The sequence below is a fragment of the Amaranthus tricolor genome, chromosome 5, assembly GCF_026212465.1.
Source record: "Amaranthus tricolor cultivar Red isolate AtriRed21 chromosome 5, ASM2621246v1, whole genome shotgun sequence".
Taxonomy (NCBI): domain Eukaryota; kingdom Viridiplantae; phylum Streptophyta; class Magnoliopsida; order Caryophyllales; family Amaranthaceae; genus Amaranthus; species Amaranthus tricolor.
In genome coordinates, this window is record NC_080051.1 from 17,263,171 (window position 1) to 17,285,867 (window position 22,697).

At 35.5% G+C, this 22,697-nt stretch overlaps 1 protein-coding gene across 1 annotated transcript; it reads right to left on the reverse strand.

Moving 5' to 3' along the window:
* Positions 1 to 19,619: 19,619 nt before the first annotated feature.
* LOC130814298 (early nodulin-like protein 9) lies at positions 19,620 to 21,640 on the reverse strand. The gene is made up of 2 exons (XM_057680408.1): positions 21,195 to 21,640; positions 19,620 to 20,366 (listed from the first exon to the last, which is right to left on the reverse strand). Exons 1-2 carry the CDS (start codon positions 21,391 to 21,393, stop codon positions 19,897 to 19,899), a joined length of 669 nt encoding a protein of 222 aa, XP_057536391.1. The 5' UTR covers positions 21,394 to 21,640; the 3' UTR covers positions 19,620 to 19,896.
* Between the last annotated feature and the right edge of the window lie 1,057 nt (positions 21,641 to 22,697).

The following is a 22,697-nucleotide window of genomic DNA, read 5'->3' on the forward strand; positions in this document are numbered from 1 at the left end:
ATGGAGAACTACAGGAGGAACTGTACATGGAAGCCCCACCAGGGTTTACATCAGGGTTCTCAGAAAATGAGGGGTGCAGGTTGAGGAAAGCTTTGTATGGGTTGAAATAGTCTCCTAGAGCATGGTTTGGAAGATTCACCTCTGCGATGAAGAGATTTGGTTACCGCCAAAGCAACTCGGATCACACCTTGTTTCTCAGACGAAGAGGAAGGAGAATAACATGTCTGATAATATATGTTGATGACATGATCATCACCGGGGATGACAGAGAAGAAATAGTCAATCTAAAGGAAAAAATATTCCAAGAATTTGAGATGAAAGACCTTGGCAGACTGAAATACTTTCTAGGGATTGAAGTTCTCAGATCAAACAAGGGAATCTTCATATCCCAAAGGAAGTATGTTTTAGACCTGTTAGCTGAAACAGGGATGCTGGACTGCAAGCCCGTTGAGACACCAATGATGATGAACCATGGACTTCAGATGATTGAAGGAGGAAAACTGGCTGATCGAATGCAGTATCAACACATGGTAGGGAAATTAATCTACTTAGCTCACACAAGGCCTGATATTGCATATGCAGTAGGAGTAGTTAGCCGATTCATGCACAGACCGCAGGTTCAGCATATGGACGCAGTTTATAGGATTCTCAAGTACCTCAAAGGATGCCCTGGAAAGGGAATCTTATATCAGAAGATTGGTCACCTTAATCTTGTGGCATATACAGACGCTGACTGGGCAAGAGACAGAGACGATAGGAAGTCAACATCAGGCTACTTTACGCTATTAGGAGGAAATCTAGTCACGTGGAGAAGCAAGAAACAAAAGGTGGTTGCTATGTCCAGTGCAGAAACTGAATTCAGGGGTGTAGCAAAGGGAATCACAGAAGTTTTATGGCTGAGAAAGTTACTAACTGAACTGGGGTTCACCCCTACGAGGAGTTGTGAGCTATACTATGATAATCAAGCGGCTATCAACATGTCAGAAAACCCAGTTCAACACGATCGCACAAAACATGTAGAAGTCGATAGGCATTTTATAAAGGAGAAACTAGAAGCACAGGTGATCAAACTTCCACATGTCAAGTCAAAAGATCAACTAGCGGATATTCTTACAAAGGCAGTTGGATCTCAGTTCTTTAAAGAAGTTTTACGCAAGTTGGGTGTTGGTGACCCGACGACCTAACTTGAGGGGGAGTGTTAGATTATGAAAATAAACATATCTAGTATATTTTAATTAGGGTTAGTGTAGAAGTTACTTATTACAGTAGTTACATAGTAAGTGTCGGTTACTTAGAAAGAGCAGTTATGTAATAGTGTGGCGGTTATGTAGTGCACTTGTATAAAACAAAACCCTATAATTGAATGAAGAACAGTGATTCAGAAAATAAACTCTCAAAATCGATATTAAACTAGAAATCAGTTTCATTATTTTGTGGAAGACTATTGATTTTTCATTGATGGGTTGGTTCTAATTTTTGATGGGTACTAAGTAGAATTTTAAAAATGGATGATTTTTACTTGCTCGAGTTCAATTAATCATGGAAAAGATTTGGTTTTTATTGATAAGTTGATCTTAATATTTAATGGGCAGTAACTAGAATTGAAAGATGTATGATATCGTTGTCGCTGTACTCTAATTTCTACTCTATCTGCTCATATTTGCTTAAGTTCAATTATTCATATGGAAACGTTGCGACAAATAAATAACATGTTATTTTATGAAAATGGATACTTGAAACCTTCAATTTAATGTGTAATGGTCTTTAGGTATAAGGTTTTGTTATAGGTATTTAGTAGTAAATTTGTAATTAGTTATAAATGGGTGTTAGTGATATAGTCTTAATAGTATAAAAGGAGACATGAGGATGTATTAAAGTTTATGAAATAAAATGAAATAAAAAAATATTCTTCTCTTCTTCTAAATTTCTTCTTCTCTTCTAAATTTCTTCATTTTACCATCTCTTTTCTATTTACATGTTGCTTGAGATTCAATAACCATAATATTGGTATCAAGAGCCATTCTTCTTTGGCACAAATATTTCTCTTTCATTCTTTTTCTTTCTTTATCCTATTGAAATATCATTTCTTGACATTAAATACTACAATTAAATTGCACACAACCTATTTGTGAAAAGGCATTGCATTGGTCATTTGAGTTCTTGAAGTTTTTTTTCCAAACTAGAGATTTCTTTTAGTGGTTACAAAGATGAGGAGTGAGGAGTTCTGCAAAACCATACAATTTGAAAAACGAATTATCCCACAACTTGAAGAAGCCAAACAAAAGAAGGTTATCAAATCTTTTAAAAAACTTTTGAAAGATGAATTTTGATAGTTGGGTTAAAGGATTGTGTGAATGGTGTAATAACCAATTCTTGATCATAATTGCCAACATAATAGTAATAATTGGAGATTTATTGTAGTATATAACGAAGGAAGTGATTATGTGATTGAATTAGAGATGTTCATATATCATGCTTGAAATAAATACCATTCAAGCATTACCAACGTGTAATTTAAAAATTGATACACAAGAATCTTTAGATGTTGATCATATGAATTCATGTACAAAAGTAAGTTGGGTTCTAAAGGCTTTGTTCATATGGATGGTGATTTCGCTAATTGTTTGATTTGATGACATGAGTTAGAGCTGTTTAAAAGTGACCCGACTCGAAAACCTGAACTGAAACCGAAAGTAAACCGACCTGAAAATGTGTTCCTTTTTTAGGTTTATCGAACCGACAATACCCGAATCGAAATTACACCCGAACTGGTTGACAACCGAAAATGGGAAAGCTGAACCCGAGCTGTAACCGATTTTTATAACCGACACATAACCGTTAACCGAGATTACCCAAACCTATTAATGATCGACCTGAGTCATATCCGACCCGAATCATGCTCGAAATCAAATTTGATTCGGCTAAAACCGATTTAACCCGAACGAATTTTATATCGAACTATTGTAGACCTGAACCATTTTTTAATATAGAAGTATGATAGAATCATCTTTAATCATCTTATTAGTTAATCTAATAAAGTGTTAGATTTTTTTAATAAATTAAATTTTATAAATACATGGTTTCATATATTTAGAGTTAATAATCAATGGTCAAATTTTATTTAACTACTTTTGATCGAATTAGATAAAAATTGATAGAACTTTATAATTTTAATTTTCGGTCAAACAAGTAAAAGTAACAAAGTAATAATGATTACTAATTGATTTGCTTTTTAACTATTTTGCTTTAAGTAAAGGGAATCTTGTCTCAATTAAAGAATGACTAACAACTTAATTTGATATTGATTCGGTTGATAGTAATTAGTAATACGTAGCCGAATTCTTTTTTTTAAAATAAAAACCCGAACCTGATCTGTACCAGACAAAACCGAACCATTTAGTAACCGATGACAACCCGAGACCGATTGACACTCGACACGAACTTCAACCGACACCGAACCGATGCTAACACGATAGCTTGAATAACTGATCTCCAACCGAACCGTGACTAACCGACTCGACCCGAGTGTGACCCGTCGTAACGCAATAACCGATTCGAAATACAACCGAACCGAATGACACCCGTCCAAAACCAACCCGATCAACCGAATGAACACCTCTAACATGAGTGAACATAATTTAGTTAAAAATAATGAATGTTTTGTGGCAATTGAACCTGAAATTTTATTTTCAAAATATGGGGAAATTCTTGAAGTTCATTCAATTGAAAGTTCTATTCTCCAAACTAAGAAATTGCTAAGAGAAATTCATCAATAGGTATGTATAAAATGTGAGAGCGTTGTGGAAGTCGGTACTTTGTTTAGAGAGAAATCATGCTCCAAGAAGCTTAAAAGATATAAGATGTACAATAAAATGAGAATACTTTGGGAAGAATATACTAAAGAGGTGCTTGACCCACATTGGTTGTTAAAAATCAAGAAACGCAACATTTCTATGCATGTTTTTAGTTTTATTCATGAAGTGGTGAATAAGTATAGTAAAGATGCCTTGTTACTTGATCATTATCAACAATCCGAGTCTCAAAATCACAATGTTACTCTTAAAATTCAATTAACTGTTGGGGAAAATGGAAGTATTGTAGCACAATTTTCAACCCAAATGATGTTGCTTGCTCAACTAATAATGAGTTTCAACTCTGGTGCTCGAACTCATTTGTCGTGGAATAAGAAAAAACCGACATATGTGGTTTTTATATTGACAGGGTCTTATGTTAAAAGGATGCAAAATAATAATCTTATTTCATTTCTCACTAATTTGGGCATTTTTTATAGTGTTTAGTTATAGTTAAAAGTTGTCTTGTATTTTGTTTAGATTTCTTAACATAGACTTGAGGACAATTCTTTTGAAGGGGGAAAGTATGTTATAGGTACATTTAGTAGTAAATTTGTAATTAGTTATAAATGGGTGTTGGTGATATAGTCTTAGTAGTATAAAAGGAGACATGAGGATGTATTAGATTTTATGAAATAAAACAATATTCTTCTCCTCTTCTAAATTTCTTCTCTTCTCCCTCTCTTTCCTATTCACATGGTTGCTTGAGATTCAATAACCATAATAGGTTTCCTCCAGGCTTACTCCAAATAATGTACCCTTAAGAACAACCTTAACAGCGATTTGGTTAAATCCTTGGCTGTATCAATGGAGGTTTTGACTTTTGCTAGTAGATACCCTTCGATTCTGGTATCATTGAGACGGTCTCATATTAACACGCACTCCATATATAGGTTATGTTAAAGCAAGTGCCAATATTCATAACAATGACGTTAACTTTGAACACTTAATCGAACATGTTTTGTCTTGTACTTTGAAGAGGAATGACAAGGATTTGTTGTATATAAATGGTTTTAAAGTTTGGAACGATCGATGAGGTGCTTAATGTGAGGCAAATGAGGCTTCATTAAAGGGTGGAACTATGCCTTGAACAAGGCAAAGTATGATATGAAGGTTTCTCGAATAAGGCAACATGAAAACAAAGTCAAAAGTAGGTTGGAGAGGTGTGCTTGTTCAAGGCACATAGTGCAGTGGATTCTGACTGGGTGCTCGTTCGAGCACTTTGACTAGGATTCTTTTTGAGACGTTTGAGCTACGATATGGCATTGATAAAGCATAGTATTCCTTGTTTAATTTCTATGTTTATTGTTGGTTATTGTCATACTTATTGTGATGGTTAATGTTGATGTTTATTGTGTGGATTAATAGTGAGTAATGATGTGTAACTAGAATGATGTATTCTTCCTCTATAAAAGGATACATCATCCATAGAACAAAACACCACAAACAGACAAACTTGTGAGAAGGCTAGTTCAATTGTTAGAAACTTGAGAGTGTTCTTATTTTTTTCCAGTATTGTAATCTTGAGAGTTTATTCTCAAGATAAGGAAGGTTTATTATACATTGTAATTGTTGAATTCAATTATAATAAAGCTACATTTGAGGGGAAGGCATCCAAGATACCTCATAAAGACATAAACACTTGTGTTCATATTTGCTTATATTTTTTCATTTTGTTTGTCATTGTTGACCTCTTTGAGGCTTTCATTTCAAGTTAAATAACTCAACTGATACAAATTATCAGCATATGTATTGTGTTTACTATAGTTAAAAATATATTCGTACCCTAGCGTAAAATATCCCTTGACCTCTTATAATTTGTTTAAAGGACTTGCTAGTGTTGATTATTTCATTTGTCAACAGCAAGTTAAGCTCATATCAACCCACCAGAAGTGGGCATAATATCATGAATATGATTGGACAAAGAATGTTTCAGATGTACGACATCACCAAGTTTTAACAGATTACATGTGGATTAAGGCTAATTAATTCGATTCATTTCTATGTTACAATAATTTCTTTTACGTTCAAAAATAATACAATGCTGTTTTCACGAGCTATTTGACGAATTATCACCAAAAAATGTAGATTGCCTCGCTATGGTTTCTTTGCCTGTAAAATGATGTATAATCTCACGTCAATTAATCAATCAATACAAGCTTAACGTGAAAAAATAACTTATAAAGGTGTCACACTCGCAAAATATAGTCGAGGCTGGCCTTAGGATCATCAAGCTAGAATGTTATTTCCATCAACTAAGTTTGAAAGGTTTGTCAAGGAAAGAAAGCCTACCTGTTTTAGATACTTTTTATGTAACTTCATAGCATTCACACAAGCTTTCTTGGCATCTAGATCTCTAGCCATGTCGTTCAAAATCTGAAAATGCAAGCCAAAAACTTAATCAAACGGAAGAGCAATCAATAAGATAAAAATAAAAGATCACCGAACCAACACTTGTCGTTTTACGTCAGACATACACGAGGATATACCAAATTGTTCGATTACCCAATGTCATTAAGTGGCTCCCAACCAGGTGAAGTTTAGGTTACTATTACATGAAGACGACCTAGGTACGAATGAAAGACGAACCTTTAAAACATCATTCAGACCACGAGCTTCTTTAAGTAGTTTTTGGCCCTTCTCTTTCAGTACACTAGCAACAAGGAAGACAGAAATGGGGAGAGGAGCATCATCCTTCGCCCCGTTTTTCAATATTTCTCTTCCATACTTTCCATAATAGCGACTAGACTTCGGTTTTCCTTTTGATCGCTTAGCACCTTCACTAGAAGTTTCAGGCTCTTCATAAACCATGTAAAGGTCAGGATCGTATTCCAAAGACCACATCATCTGTTCACCAAATTTACACCTTTACGATACGGGTAAATATTGGTTCAATAAATTTGAAAACCTTTACGATATAGCCGATATGATAAGATAAGTGTCTTGCTTTTGCACTATGCCTTTCGTACAAATAGAACTATGGTCTAATATACAATACATGCTTCCAATTTGGAACTATAACATGGTTTGTGACGGTTTCCTAATTAGAAAAAATTGTCAGAAAATTTAATTGTAATTAGTGAAATGGTCATGCAATGATCTATCGGACATTAGATGACAAGGTAATCCAATCATTAAGTCAGTGACAGTAAGATTAAGACGTTCGAGTGCCAAGAAGAGAAAGTGAAAATGAAATTATTCAGATTCGTAAGCTGAACCAGAATTTCTACAGCTTTTGAGACGGCTACCATTACTATGTTATAAGCGGGTTGGCTTAAGTGGCGAGCAGCGACTAGGGTGCTTCATGATAAAAAGTTTCCGAGGAGATTAAAAGGTAAATTTTACCGCGTTGCAATTAGGCTCGTATTGTTGTATGGGACAGAATGTTGGCTCATAAAGAAGGTTTCCGAACAGAGGATGGAAGTAACAGAATGCGGATGCTGAGGTGGATGTGTGGTAATACTATGATGGATAGGATAAGAAAGCAGGAGTTCAGGGAGAAGTTAGGGGTTGCACCTCTCTCCGTAAAGATGCGGGAGAACAGGTTGAGATGGTTTTGGCATGTGCAGAGAAAAACACATGACGCCCCAGTAAGAAGGATCGATTGCAACGTTGTGGAAGGCAAGAAAAGTCGAGGAAGACTTAGAAGAACGTGGGAGGAACAAATTAAAAGTGACATGCATGAACTTCACCTCTCCAAGGACCTGACCAAGGATAGGGGCAATTGGTGGCGCCTTATCCACGTCTTAGATTACTAAACCCATCCTTTTTACCCATCGTTTGTTATTGTTCATTGCCTTTATTTATCGCTCTTTACCTCCTTTACTTTTATCTTTTATTAGTTATTTGTACGTATTCTATTTATTTTTGTAAGTTGTACGTTTCTCTCTCTTTGAAGACCTTTCTCGAGTCGAGGGATTCTTTGACCACACTCTCCTATATGGGTATGAACTGCCGTCGTTCTTCCCTCCCCAGACCCTGATCATAGTTTTCTATGAGCGGGATACACTGGATATGATGATGATGAGGTGATGACCATTACTAGTTTACCCCGAATTAGGTACTAATATCAGATTCTATAATTTGATATTTTGAAAAAAAAAATTCATGCTTTGGTCCGAACGCTCATAATCAAGTTGGAGTGTCAAGGATTAACAAGTATACGTCAAGTGAAATGAAGTTTAAGTAATAAAATCTGGAGAATGGAAAAATACCAGTTAGGGTGCACGTTCCATCAAAACGCATCGATCTATTTGGGATTGGTAGCAAAAAAATCTACTTGGAATTCGAGGAATAAACAAAGATCATATTGTACAATTGAGGGCTTCGATTGGTTAGGATAAACTGGTAACAAGATAAACAAAAACACAACTTCCAATATATTAAAAAAAGTATGTTGGATTAGAATGGCTTGGGCTCAATGAATAGACTTGATTTCTGATACTGTTTGGTTGGCAATAGTGTAAAAGACTTTTACTTGTAAGTTGGTTCAAGATAGAAGGGGTGTTTGGCAATTAGCTGTTAACTGTTGGCTATTGGCTGTTAGCTGTTGGCTTTTTAGTTTGCTTGTTTGACCAGCTAGAAATGTTGGCTGTTTTTGTTGGCCTTTTAAGTTAGCTGAAAAAGCTAGCTATTTGTGAAGATGTTTGGTAAATTAAAGTATTGGCTGTTAACTATTTATTAGAGAAAAAGTGGGTAAACAAGCCAACAAAAAAGCTAGCTGCATCAGCTTTTTCATTTTGGCTTAAAAGCCAGCGTTTCAGCTGTTTTAAAAGCCATTTACCAAACACGTTTTTTGGCTATTAGACCAACCAACAAGCTGAAAGCCAAAATCCAACCAAAAAGCTAAGAACCAAACACCCCCAATTACACGAAGCACCAAGGTGAAAGCCACATGTTTTCTGTTATAAATACCAGCATAATACAACGCTTATAGCCCAAATGCAACTTTAGTCACCGGGTTGAATGGTATGCTAATAAAAATGAAATGGCGCCACAAAATTTTTTTCAAAAAGTCCTCAACAAAGCAAAAAGAGTAGCACTTATGCTACTCTATATGAGCCATGAGGTTTGTAGCTGGGTAATTATGCACCTAGGTGCACCATGCACGGCACCCAAAGGGGAGAAAGGAATAAAACTCTTAGGTGCACGGTGCACATGGGTGTGCATCAGAAACGATAGACTTGAGATTGACAATTTAAAAATTTCTCATTTCATATGACAATTAACCTAGAAAATGAAGGCTTTAGGAAGATGGAAGTTCTCAAGACTATAGTAGACTAGTAATAGGTAACTCAATCCTTAAAGAGTTACAAAACAATTTAAGTTTCAATTGAATTCATGTTATAGGGGTAAGTGTAGCGAATGTTGGACGAACTAATTATGCGAGGATTTTTTTGCGATTAGAGTATTCTAATGCATCAAATTTATCTTTTATTGAGGACATTGAGTGTTTACTACCTATTCAAGCACAAATTGTTAAGGTTGAGCATTCCCTTAGCAAATATCCCTAAGCCGCACCTTCTAGGTTGAGTGTTCCATAGTCATGTTCACATCAGGTAACAAAGACCATCAATCGTAAAATTAGCATGGATTAATCAATCAATTTGAAGAACGAATGGAGGTTTTTTTCATTGATTAATTCATGTTTGTTGTTTAGTATGTTTTGCCAAATCTCTGTACCATAGTAGCCCTAGGCTCCAAGGAGGCCATTCCAGGAAGGTAAGTTGCTCCAGCCTCAATAGGTGCCAGTCAATTATTTGATTCATTTCTTTTTTGTACACATAATGGTATAACAAAAAAAACACAGGAATAGTGTCCTTCAAAAGAAAAGGAAAAATAAGACTCCAGAAACTCCTTAGTTTCAAGCATTTGGCATCAAGATAAGATACAAGAAATTTTTGATGACCGAAACTCTTACGGCCTGTTTGGTAGGTGGTAATAAACAATGGTAATGAGAATGGAATCTAGTGTAATTTTAGTTGAAAATCTTTTGGCTACCTTGATGGCATGCTTGTCCAATTTCAAACATCTCATTTTCTTCATAAAATTTGTTGCAATGCATTACCATTGAGAGAGGTGGAATGAAAATTTGTAAACAAAAATATTTTCTTATGAGATAAAGTTTCATTACCATGGTAATGATATGAAACTTTTGATGAAATTTTCACAATAAATCATTTCATTACCACCATTTAGTACCAATAACCAAAAGGTCGTTAATACCTTGAGCACAACGAAGAAACTCCGAAACTGTTTATTTAAAGTAAATGTGTAAACTATTAGGATTCGGCGTCAATAGCCACTTTTATTTTAACTGGAACTACCGAGTCTATGATAAAGTACCTTAACAGTTACCCTTGCATGTGTCTGTGTTAACCTTGAAGGGGTTTTTATATTTCTTCTGTTTGTACCTGTGTTGTTGCCCCTGAATTAATTTATCAGAAATCATAGCTATTTCTTTGCTCCAAAATTTGGCAACGCACAACTTATATAGTAATTTAGAGATCATCTCTGAATCTAGGATTGTTGTGGAAGAGATACCAACTGATCCTAGACTGCTATCATTCCTTGTGTAATTTGTGTAGTCAACAGGTTCTGGGAGCTGATGAAGGTGGACAAAGCTCAACTGCTCTAGTGGAAGTTGTGCATGACCTAAATTAAAAAACCGCAAAAAGAATTATCTACCTTCCACGATTTTGTCTCAGTGATGGAAGGATCTAGTTTAAGTTCAGATTGTTTTAATCATGACTTTAGCAAAAGGGTTGTAAAGTCTATTCCCCTCTGGGTTTGATGCTCTGATACTTAACCTATGTAATTAGGGTAACATTCGGGTCCCCTTTACAACAAAAAAACTTGTTGAAGTGAGAACTTAATCGTTACGCATACCTGTTTGAGTGTTGTTTAACTGATTAATTAAATTGCTTAACTATGTCCATTAGAGTGGATTTTATTTATTTTTTTTTTTTTTTGCATTTAAGAGCTTAGCTTAATTGACTTTTTGAATGAAGGTCATGTAAAGATACTCCATTAGTACTTGGAGGAGCACAGTGAAGCTAACCTTTATCTGTGCCCCAAGTACTAATAGAGTATCTTTACATGATCTTTATTCAGAAAGTCAGTTAAGCTAAGCTCTTAAATGCAAAAAAGAAAAAAAAAGCACTCTAATGGACATAGTTAAGCAATTTAATTAATCAGTTAAACAGCATTGAAACATGTATGCGTAACGACGAAGTTCTCGCTTCAACAAGTTTTTCTTTGTAAAGCAGTTAGGGGATTCGAAGGTTACCTTAATTACATAGGTTAAGTATTAGTAGAGAAACCGCAATTTCCCAAAGCATCAAACTAAGAGGGGACTAGACTTTACAACCCTTTTGCTAAAGTCATGATTAAAACAATCTGAATTTAAACTAGATCCTTCCCTCAGTGAGACAAAATCGTGGAAGGTAGATACTTTTTGCGCCTTTTTGAGTGAGGTCATGCACAACTTCCACTAGAATAACGAGCTTTGTCCACTTTCTTCAACTCCAAGGAACCTGTTGCCTACACAAATTACACAAGGAATGATAGCAGTCCAGGATTAGTTGGTATTTCATCTACGACAATCCTAGATTCAGAGATGATCTCTAAATTACTATATTAATTGTGCGTTGCCAAATTTAGAGTGAAGAAACAACTAAGATTTCTAATACATTAATTCAGGATGGAAATAGTACAGGTACAAACAGAAGAAATAAAAAAAACCCTTCAAGGTTAACACAAACACAAGCAAGGGTAACTGTTAAGGTACATACACTCAGTAGTTCTAGTTAACATAAAAACTGTTTATCAAATATCCTTAACTTAATGAACAAACCGTCATGTTTTTCACTTTTCTTGTATTTGCTATCATAATGTTTTCTTTTTTCAACTCTACAAGCCATGGGTGTGTCTTGCTCTGTAAAATGATCCATTTTGCTTATTTCTTGATGTGTTTGTTCTTGAATAAGGATCCTATAAGCCTTAGACACAGTAGAAAGATCCTTCATAATCACAATGCTACTTCTTGTTTGTTGATACTTCCCATCAAGCTTCATCAAGAACTGTATAATTCTTCTTCTTTGTTGCATTCTAGGGCTTTCTTTGAAAGGTCACACTCACATCCCTTGCAAGAATACACCACAACAGGATCCAAAGGCATCAATCTTGTCCCATAGACTTTTCATCTTTGTGAAGAAGTCCTCAATGGACATATCATGGGTTTTGACAACTTTACTGATCTACACTTCAACTGTAAATAATTGTGCACTTGTAGACTGTTCAAACCTTTATTTCTAACTCTTCCCATATCTCCCTTGCTGTCTGAAAATACAAGAAGCTCTTTGAAATCTTTTCGTCCATAACATTTAACAACCATCCAATAACGATATCATTTACCCTGTCCCAAGCTTTTTCTAGGGCAACATTAGATGGCGATCTTTTTATTGTCCCGTCAACAAAGCCAATCTTGTTCTTTCCTGCTAATGTTATGGTAACTGCGCGTTTTCAGCCTTTTGAATCCCATTCCAGAGACAAATTAGACACAATTTTCAATCCAGTATCGGTAAGATGCAAAAAATAGGCATTGCATTGATTTAATGTAGAATCTTAGAACTTGTCAGATTTGTGTAACATGTTTTTTGAACAATCGGAAAGAAGAAAAGTAGGTGGAAAACAAAGAAGTGTGGTACTGCAAAGGAAAGAATAAGGCAAAAGAAAAAAAAATCAAAAAATGGATATTTCATGATATACCACTGAGTTTCTTTGAAATTCACCATATACCACACAAAATGTTCTAATTCACCATATACCATTGAGTTTTCGTCCGTTAGCACAGAATACAATCAATGACAATTGCCGTTAGTGTGTCGTTTGTGGTAAATTAATAATTCACCATATACCATATACTTTTTTTATTTGCGTCAAATACCATTTTTTTTTAAATATACCCGTTGGAATTATGATAAACAAAAGAAGTGTCATACAAACAAAGTAGTTAACATTTTGTTCAAAAACAACTTGACAATAAACACTGTTCACCAAAAAATGACACTAAACAATGCTAAGTAGCAGCCTTTCTCTTCCCCCTAGTGTTGCCTTGTTGTGAAGAGGAAGCTGCATGTGCTGCCTTCTTCGATGATGCCTTTTTTGCCTTGCATGTCACTGCATTGCGGCCTAGTTCTTTGCATAGGCTGCATTTGTTATTCTTATGCCTCTTTCCTTTTTTTGCTTCATGAGCAGCTCTTCTCCTTTGCTTAGGTGGTCTGCCAGCATTTCTTTTCCCTTGGGGTGGTGCAATTTCTGGCACATCTAGTGAAGGCCAGTGAGTTGGATCAGCCATGGGGTGGATGTGGTCTTTATAAGTGAGTTTGTAAGCAGCCCCCTTGTAGAAAGGTGAGACAAAGTCCCTAGGATCAAGTCTCTGGTTGTAAATGACCCTTAGCCCATGCTTGCAAGGGATCCCTGATCCTTGCCATTTCCCACACCCACAAGTCATATTTCCAAGGGTGACAAGGAACTTGACATGGCCATCCCTCACCTCAAACTCTCCACCACCAGCTGCAGTGACATGGCAAAACCTAGAATCATCAGTCCTAGTCGCCAGCACCCCCTTTGCATGCTCTAGTAGATCATTAGGTTCCATGCTTACTGCTTTATCGAACCTGGAACCCATCCTTTTCATGCACCAATTCCTGACATCTTAATTATTAAAAAAAAAAAAAGCACAGTAAGCAACAACAATTTTTTTGCATTTAAATGAGCAAAACAGGCACACAAATTTACCTTCCAGCAATGTCAACACAGGCATGTCCCTGTTGGCCTTTGTTATTGCATTGAATGAATCTACGAAGTTTGTTGTGTTATGATCACAACAAATTGTCCTGTCAAACATGTGCACACTCCACTGCTCTTCTACATTTTTGAGATAGTCATATGCTGCTGCATCAAACTCTTTTATCTTGGACATAGCTTTTTCAAAAACGTACTCATTGTAGGCATTTGCCGCAATCCAAAACATCTTATGAAATGCTGCCCCACTCCATCCTGCAGCCTTGCAATTTGAATACAAATGCTGGCAGCATATTCTCCTTGTAGCTCTTGGAAACACCTCAAACAATGCTGATTCAACCCCCTAAAAAACAAGACTAAGTTAATAAACAGCTTCATAATCTCAAATTAAAGACAAATAAGAAACTTACCCTCATCCTGTCACTGATAAAAGTCCAGTCATCCTTCTGAGATTCATACTGAGCAAACAAGCACCTCAAGTTTCTGAAAAAATAAGTCCAAGAATCTATGCTCTCTGTGTCAACAATCCCATAGGCTAACACAAAGATCTCATTATTCCCATCTATTGCAACTGTAGTGAGCATAACCCCTTTGTAATACCCACTTAAATGTGCACCATCCATTCCTATGATAGGTCTACAACCACCTAATAATCCTCTCACTTGAGCTGTAAAAGATATGAAACAAGCCTTAAATTGCAAACTGTCAGTCCATGTAACCAGAGCATAAGAACCAGGATTTGTGGACTTTATCATTTCAGCATACTTTGGAAGAGCTGGATAGGACTCAGTAAACCCACCATGTAATTGCTCCCTCGCTAAACTCTTCACTTTGTATAACAATCTCAACTTCACATGGATCTTGTACCTTTCCATGCACAGCCTCTGCAATGAATCAACTGGGACATCTAGGTTTGCCTCTAAGTCTTGTAACAATTGTCTACATAGCCATGCTGAAGAGACCATAGGATTCTCTTCCAGCCTCCCACAAGTTGTATGCTCTCCTTCTAGCTTCTTTATGGCCCAACTGACTTTGTCTCTTAGAACTGAAGCATGAATCCTCCAAGTGCAATCCCTCATCAAACACCTTGTGATGTACCTCTTACTGTCAACATGGTCAACTAAAACAGAGAAGCCCTCTTGTATGCAGTAATCTCTGAATACATCTAGAAACTGTGTTTTGGTTTCAAATATCAACCACTCCTCAAGAATAATGGATCCAAATGGTTATTGAGACCAGATTTTACCATTTTTGTACATTTTGTCTAACACATGAGACCCATCTAAGTAATCCTCAAAGGTCTTCTCATGTATATTATCACGAACATCTTCTTCTCTCACAATGTACTCATTCTCACTATCCAACTCTATATCAGAATCAGCCTCAACATCAGAAGCTTCATAATCACCATGTTCACTATCATCAGAAGGCCAAGCATCAGACTCAACATCAATTTCTTCAACCACTCTTTGGGTTTTCTTGCCCCTAGTGTTGATATGTCTCCTTGCTGCACTTTTCTTGCCAACATCAAGGGCAAACTTAATAGCAGTGCTTCTAGGCACCCTCTACTCCTTGGGTTTAAGCCTGGTTTGTTCTTTGGGCTGGGTTAGTTGCCTAGGCTGTTGTTGGGTTGACTGTGTAGGAGGTATTTTCTTCTTCTTTGGAGTAAGCTTTTTCCTTCTTGGAGGGTTATTTGGTTGAGATGGTTGACGTTGTGAGGGTTGAGGTTGTAAGGATTGAGGTTGTGAGGGTTGAGGTTGTGAGGATTGAGGTTGTGAGGGTTGAGGTTGTGAATCTCTTGGAAAAACCTCATCTGTTGCTGGAGTAGAAAACACTCTTACATATTCAATCACATCATCATCAACATTCAAAACAGGGACCTCCCATCATCATCAACATTCAAAACAGGGACCTCTACAGCCACAGTATATGCCTGCTGGGCCACAAGCTGCTCCTCAGCTTCTGCTTCCTCTGTCATCCTTCTATTCTCTTCCTCCATTAGCCTAATATTTTCAGCCCTGTTCTTCAAAGTTTTTGCCCAACTAGCTTCTGCAGACTAAAACAAAAGGGATGGTGTTTCTGTCTCTTCTATAAACACTTCAATTTCACTATTCCCTTCATTCCACTCCCACATTTTTAACATTGCCCCATCATCAAATAACTCTAACTTACGATTTGTTCTAGGTTTAGTGACAAACAGGGTGAAGTATTTAGGGAGATATACGTTCTGTTTCACTGAATCCTCAAACATATACTTGATTAACTCCATCAAATTGGTCTTATCAGTGCCATCCACCCTCACATCAAAAGTACCCCCTGGAGCACGAACTAACAACCACATTGTACTCATCCTAACAACATTTACCAACAACACATTACATCACAATCCAAATTATAAATTGCATACAAAATAAAAACACATCACTTTAGCATAATTCAAATTTGCATGCAACTTATCACACTTAACCCTAACCCTAACTCAATTTTGCAAAAAAAAAAATACAAAATCAGAACTCTAAATGCAAATGGATAAGGATAGGTACCTTGCGTATGCTTAATCCACTAAATTAGCGAAATTTGTGCGAAATTTAGTCACGACCACCTGTGTTTGGGTTCTAAATCACTTCACAAACTTGCAATTCACTTTACACAAATCGATTTTAAGGATTTTTGATGGATTTTAAGGGTTCTAGATCAATGTAGACGAATACAAAGTTTCTTGAATGGAAAAGAAGAAAGATGGAGGATCAATTTTTTGAAGAAATACGTTGTGTTTGGGGAAGTCAAGCCTAACAATGGCGCCAGTTGAATGCGTAAAGGCATACTGGTAATTTACCACAAACGGCACACTAACGGTAGTTGTCATTGATGGTATTTTGTGCTAACGGACGTAAACTCAATGGTATATGGTGAATTAAAACATTTCATGTGGTATATGGTGAATTTCGAAGAAACTCAGTGGTATATCATGAAATATCCGATCAAAAAAATGTATGTTGGCCACATGAAGAATCGTGGCTCTGATACCATGTGATGATTTGAGAAAGAAAATATTATGTCATTCCAAATCAGAATTCTTGAAATACGAATGTGAGACACAAGCTCCTTATATAGAAGTGAGGAAAAAAAATAACAACCTGTATAGTTAGATACAATAACTTGTAACCACCTTTACAACAACAAACAAAAATACAACCTATAAAACAAACTAATACATACAATCATATGAAAGCAGCAGACTAAAATCTTCCTTGCTGGGATGATGCTGAGCTATAATGTTGCTGAGTCGTCAGAAGAGAGCACAAAGGTGCTAGTGCTGAAGGTTATTGTAATCTGATATTCTTGCTGTAGTTTGATAATTTGAACACCATAAGATCTGAAAATCATCAACACTTATCTTAACATGTTCATATATGATTGAGTAATTTGTTAATTTTTTTCAATTTACTTTGTTACAAAATCAAGTGATCATATATAAACTTATTTCGAAATTGAACAAATATATCTTTACAATTTGTTGATTGTTTGATTGATTGATACCATTTGTATGAGCACAAGTAATAGTTCTATGACATTGTGCAAATTCTTCTTAAAACTAGGTACAACTAGTGGTTTGGTACAGTAACTAAGTCGGTGGGGTATGGGTTGTGGTCGAAGGGGAGGTGAATGGTGGTATTTTGGTGTGGTTGTTGAGGTGAAGGTGGTTTGGTGGGGTTTGATCTGGGTGGGGTTCGAAATACCGGTGTTCTTGATATTTTTTTCAAAAACGCTAAGTGAAGTTGTAATAAAACGGGTTAAAGTGAACCGGATAAATTCACACAAATATGAATTTCAATCCACGCATCGGACATTAAATTAAACCACTTTTAGGACTGATGACGTTCTAGCGATAAAGAAATAAAATAGTAATGACGAAATAACAATACAGCGGAAGTCTAAAACTACAACTTGAGAACCTACTGGCCTATACAATCTAATTCAAAATGTACTGACTGAAATAAAAATAATAAAGTTTGGATGGATAAAATTCTAATAGTAATTTCGGCATGATAGTCAGCTGGACTACAGGTTCTATTAGAAGAGTCCTCACACACTAGTCCCCACCTGCAAGTCAACCTACTAGTCGTCGAATAACAACATCATAACAAGTTCCAAAGCACATAACAATACACGTCAGAGACAACATACAATGTATTATTTGAGTTACACACAAGTAATGAGTTCATCCTAGCATGCAAAGGCTCTATTAGTTAATTGTCACGTTTGACTTTCCAAACCCCAACTCATGTCGTTGCCCGTCCAGTTTGGGTTGACAGAGTATTCTCAAAATTTTGGAGGAATACACAAGGGAGAGCTAATCCCAAGGAAACCTCCGACCTAAGACGTTTTCCGTCCTGTTCGGGTCGTCAAAGGCACAAGTATGCATACCCCCATGGTGATCATAATGATCCAAACTGCCATGGGAACAATAACAATGATATTCCAATTCCAATTAAATAGCCCCATTTAGGTAACTACATAACCATCCTCAAATTCCAATTTAAAACTCTTTACCAATTATTTTAGGGGTCTAAATCTTACGTGATAAACCACATCACAATATAGAATGAGTACAACATTACTTTACATAACCGATTACAATTGTATGGTCTAAGCGTGTACCTTAGTAGCACAATTAAAGCAACTCAAGCGCTTCGCGATTTGAATCTCAACCTCTTATGAATCGAGGTCCTAAACACAACACATACAAAAATCACGTATTAGAACGTGTTTACACATTTATTCCACTCCATACCATTAAGGCACTACTAAAACTTTATAATTTTAAATGATTTCACCCAAATTCCAAAAATTCCAAAATTTGAAATCTAACCAGTAACTTAAACGGCCATTTCGGACAGTTTAGAAAATTCAAATGAAAAATTCGACTTCACCACTGCGTCCGGAAGGCATCAATTACCTTGGGTACCAAATTTCATAATTTCTAACATCCATTTACCATTTTTAATTAATTTTAGCGTTTAACGAGTTCTGAATACAACGGATAAGTGAAACGACAACAAAACACACTCGACATCTCGGATCGGGGCGCGACTACCGAGACAGTAGTTGCTGTCCCTTTTTTTATATATATACATATTTTTTTATTATTTAAATCATTAAATCCCTTTAATCTCATTCTTATAATTACAAAACTAAACCACAATACATACAAACCCATAATCACTACTACTAATTGAATCTCAATAGTGAACCAACCAAAACTCTTAACACTTACACAACTCAATATATATATACATCTACTCATATACAACGCTTCATTATAATCAAGACATGAGAAATCATCAAATTAAAAATATTCCCATAACTCATAAAGAGAAAATTATAATAAACTATCTATTCTATACCCCTTTTTGCAAAAAACTACCTTATCTAAAATTTTTTGCAAAAAACTACCTTATATAATACATTTGTTTGCAAAACACTACCTTATAACGGTTTTTAGCGTTTGACCGTTTAAATTAACCGTTGACTATCACGTGATAGTCACGTGACCTTATAAACCTTTCCTTCTTCATTTCAGGCTCTTCCAGGCATCTGAATTCCCCAAATTCTGCTGGAATTTCACCTGAGAAATTGTTGTTGTATAATTAAAGCCAAACAAGCTTATTCAAGTATTTCAACTCAGATAAATCACCTTTTAATCTGTTATTACAAGCATCAAATTGCTCCAAATTTGTCAGAATTCTGATGACGACCGTAAAAGTTTGCAGAGATTTTTAGTACATCTAGTTGTGTAAAATACGAGACCGGACCGCGGAATCACCATAGTAGATTATAATTTCATAACTCAATCAAGTGCAATTCTTATGCACATTTTATTATTTTATAAGATATGGTAATTATCTAACTAAAACTTATTTATTGATCTTGAAATATAATCAGATTATAATTCAATACCAATCTAACATATATTTTTCACACAATAAAATATAATTCATTTATCTTTGCCTATACAATTAGTCCTCAACTTAAGAATCACAATGCAAAGTGTGACCCCCTTGATCTTATTCATCCAACACATACAAGATACAACATTCACAAAATACAATCAATTAAATCAAAACCTCACATACATTCATAACCACAAAAGAGTAACTAAAAAAAAAGAGAAAATAGAACAAATTAGAAAATCCCCCTATCATACACAAGCACAAACTTTTCCAATGACTACCTTTTAGAAAGCAAGGAATAGAGAAGAACCCACAAATGCACCAATAGAACCCACAAAACTCAAAACATAAAATGCAGCATTATTTTTAGGAGGGTTAGAATCAGCTGAGGGAGCTGGGGTGGACCCCTCATCAGATGGTGGGGACGCAACTGGCGGTTGTTGATCACTGCTGGTGGTCGGGGCGGGCGAAGGTGTGATGGTTGGAGGCGAAGGCAAAGGCGTAGGCGAAGGCGGAGGAGAAGGTGGTGAGTTTTTGTTGGCAGTTCTATCAGCCATAACAATCACCACAAGCTTTTCATTTTTGTTACAATTGTCTTTGTTGCCACTGATGAAGTAATAAGGGCCTGACTTGGTTAGCTTAAACTCTGTATTTCCATCAGTATACTTTGCAATTGGTAAGTTTGTGTTGCAATTGTCAAAGTCTTGTTTTGATACTTGTAGCACTGAATCTGTTGCTGCTGGGTATTTGAACACTGAAATAAGGGGAAATGGGTTACAATCTTAACTTCAATTTATCTGTTTGTTAATTTCAAGCATTCTTATAATCAACAACAATATTTCATTCAAAGTCATAAGTGGCTTCCACTTAAATTGAAGTTTGAATGGGTCGTATGCAGAGGCAGAGCAAATATTATAGAATCCTATATATTTTTTGATGTTCAGAAAATTGAGACTCTTCATCAATCATTGATGGTAACATAAGAACTAAAATATAATGTTGGTAAGTTTTGAACCCTTAAACAACAATATCACAAGAAGACATGAGACAAAATGAGCTATATTTGACCGATAAACTATAAGAAATTTATTAATATATAAGGCTCCTGTTTTCAGGGGCCCTAGAAGGTTGGACACTTTTAATTGGCCTAGAACTTTGCATCAGAGTGTCTAACTAGGGGCGAAATGAATGATCGCTTAGGAACCTCCTTTTGTGGCCCCTACCCACATATAAAGTGTTTGCCCACTGCTTTATACAAAACTAAACACCATAAGTACCGTTCAACTTTTACGACTAGTTAATTGTTCATGACTCTTGTTTTTCTAATCTTGTTCAGATTTCTAACTTGTGTATTTGTGATGGTCATATGACTGTCATTAAACATTTTCTTATATTTATTATTTATTATTTAATATTAGTCCATATACATTACCCATGAATTCGATAACAAGAAAATGCATAAACTAATGAAAAATGATTTCTCCACGATGACAACAACATCAAAGCCTTACGCTCAAAAGATTGAGATCCACTAATAAAAATATAATGAAAAGTAAGGAGAAAGAGCATACTAAATACTTACATAGTGAATCACCAATTTGGAAACGCATTTTTTGAGCCCATTCATTAAAAACAGGAGCATTATCAGAAGGAACAGACCAACCTTTAGAACCACCTACACTAAATGTGGTTGCTTCACCTCTGTTCATCAATAGAACAAGACTAACTACCCCAATTAGTGCCCTTAATGCATTCACAAACTTATAATTCTTAACCTCCATACTCACTCACTACTGACTATACCCTTAAATTGGAGGACTTATACAAGTAAATATAAGTTGAATGAATTGAATTAAGGTGTATCTATGAGATGAGATGAGATGAAATGAGATTGAAGGGTATACGTAGAGGAAAACAGAAATAAAAAGATGGGAACTTTGTCTTTAATTTGGAAACTGTAAGAATGAAGATTTTGGGGGTTTCTTAGCATTTAGAACAAGGCATAAGGCCACTTTATGCTAAATCATGGTGTTTTAGATGCTTTTTTTACTGGTGAATGGTGATGACTTTATATGGAGGTTAATACTTTGCTTTGACTGCCTTCTCAGAATATTCATATCTTGCTGTTTCAGTCAGATTGATCGTGTGACAGTGGCCCTCGGGTGATTCTGCGCATGGAGGCAGGATAAAAATTGACAAATTTTTTTGAAAGTTTCGTGTAATTTAAAAAATTATGATGTTTTTCTAACAATTTTATATCTTAAAGCACTTAACATTTACTATGTAGTTTAATATTAAGACTCGTAATTTTTTGGGACTCTATATGGTGGAACATGATAAACATACTTAGAATCTCCCCCGTCTAGACATGTGAAAGGTGCCAATCACATAGGGTCTCATGATTTCAGGGCTTTCAAATATTAATTGACCTTAGTTTACACCAACTTTGATGTAGTCTAAATACTTATTTTAGGTCCTAAAATAATGAAAAAAAATAAACAGTTCGTCTTGTATTCGATGAAACAACCTCAAAACAAGAAACCTATAAGTTAAAAGTTTCTATTGTTGAGTTATTTAATCCAAGTATGAGGCATGTCTCATAGTGAGACCGTCTCATACAAAAATTTGTTAAAAATAAAATAAATAGGGCCTCTAAAATGAATTTGTATTTTTGCTCCATCCATGAATGACACGTAGCACAATATGAAACAAATACTTCATATGTCCCTCATACAAGCATAATTTAATTCCAAAAGCTCTTAGACTATCACATATTCAAGTTAAATGATATTTTTTCAGAGGAACAGTTAAATGATGTTTTTTTAGAGGAACGTAGGCGGTATCTCTTACAATTAGCATTCATTGTTGTGTGATTGCTACATTTGCAACCTACCCTTAAAAAATCTCACATTAAAAACATTAAATATAGCAATCTTGATCAACGGGATTGTATATGAGCAGATCAGGAACATAAAATATGATGTTAATGAATCAGATAAAAATATTACATTCGATGATATTTTAAATAAGGCAGTTTTCCATCTAGGTCGATTTTTTATATCATTATATAATATATTGTAAGAAA

Coding starts and splice junctions, on each gene's coding strand:
- LOC130814298 (XM_057680408.1), bottom strand. CDS start 21,393: ATGGAGGTTAAGAATTATAAGTTTGTGAATGCATTAAGGGCACTAATT. Junction 20,367..21,194: donor CCAAATTGGTGATTCACTAT/GTAAGTATTTAG, acceptor CCCTTATTTCAG/TGTTCAAATACCCAGCAGCA.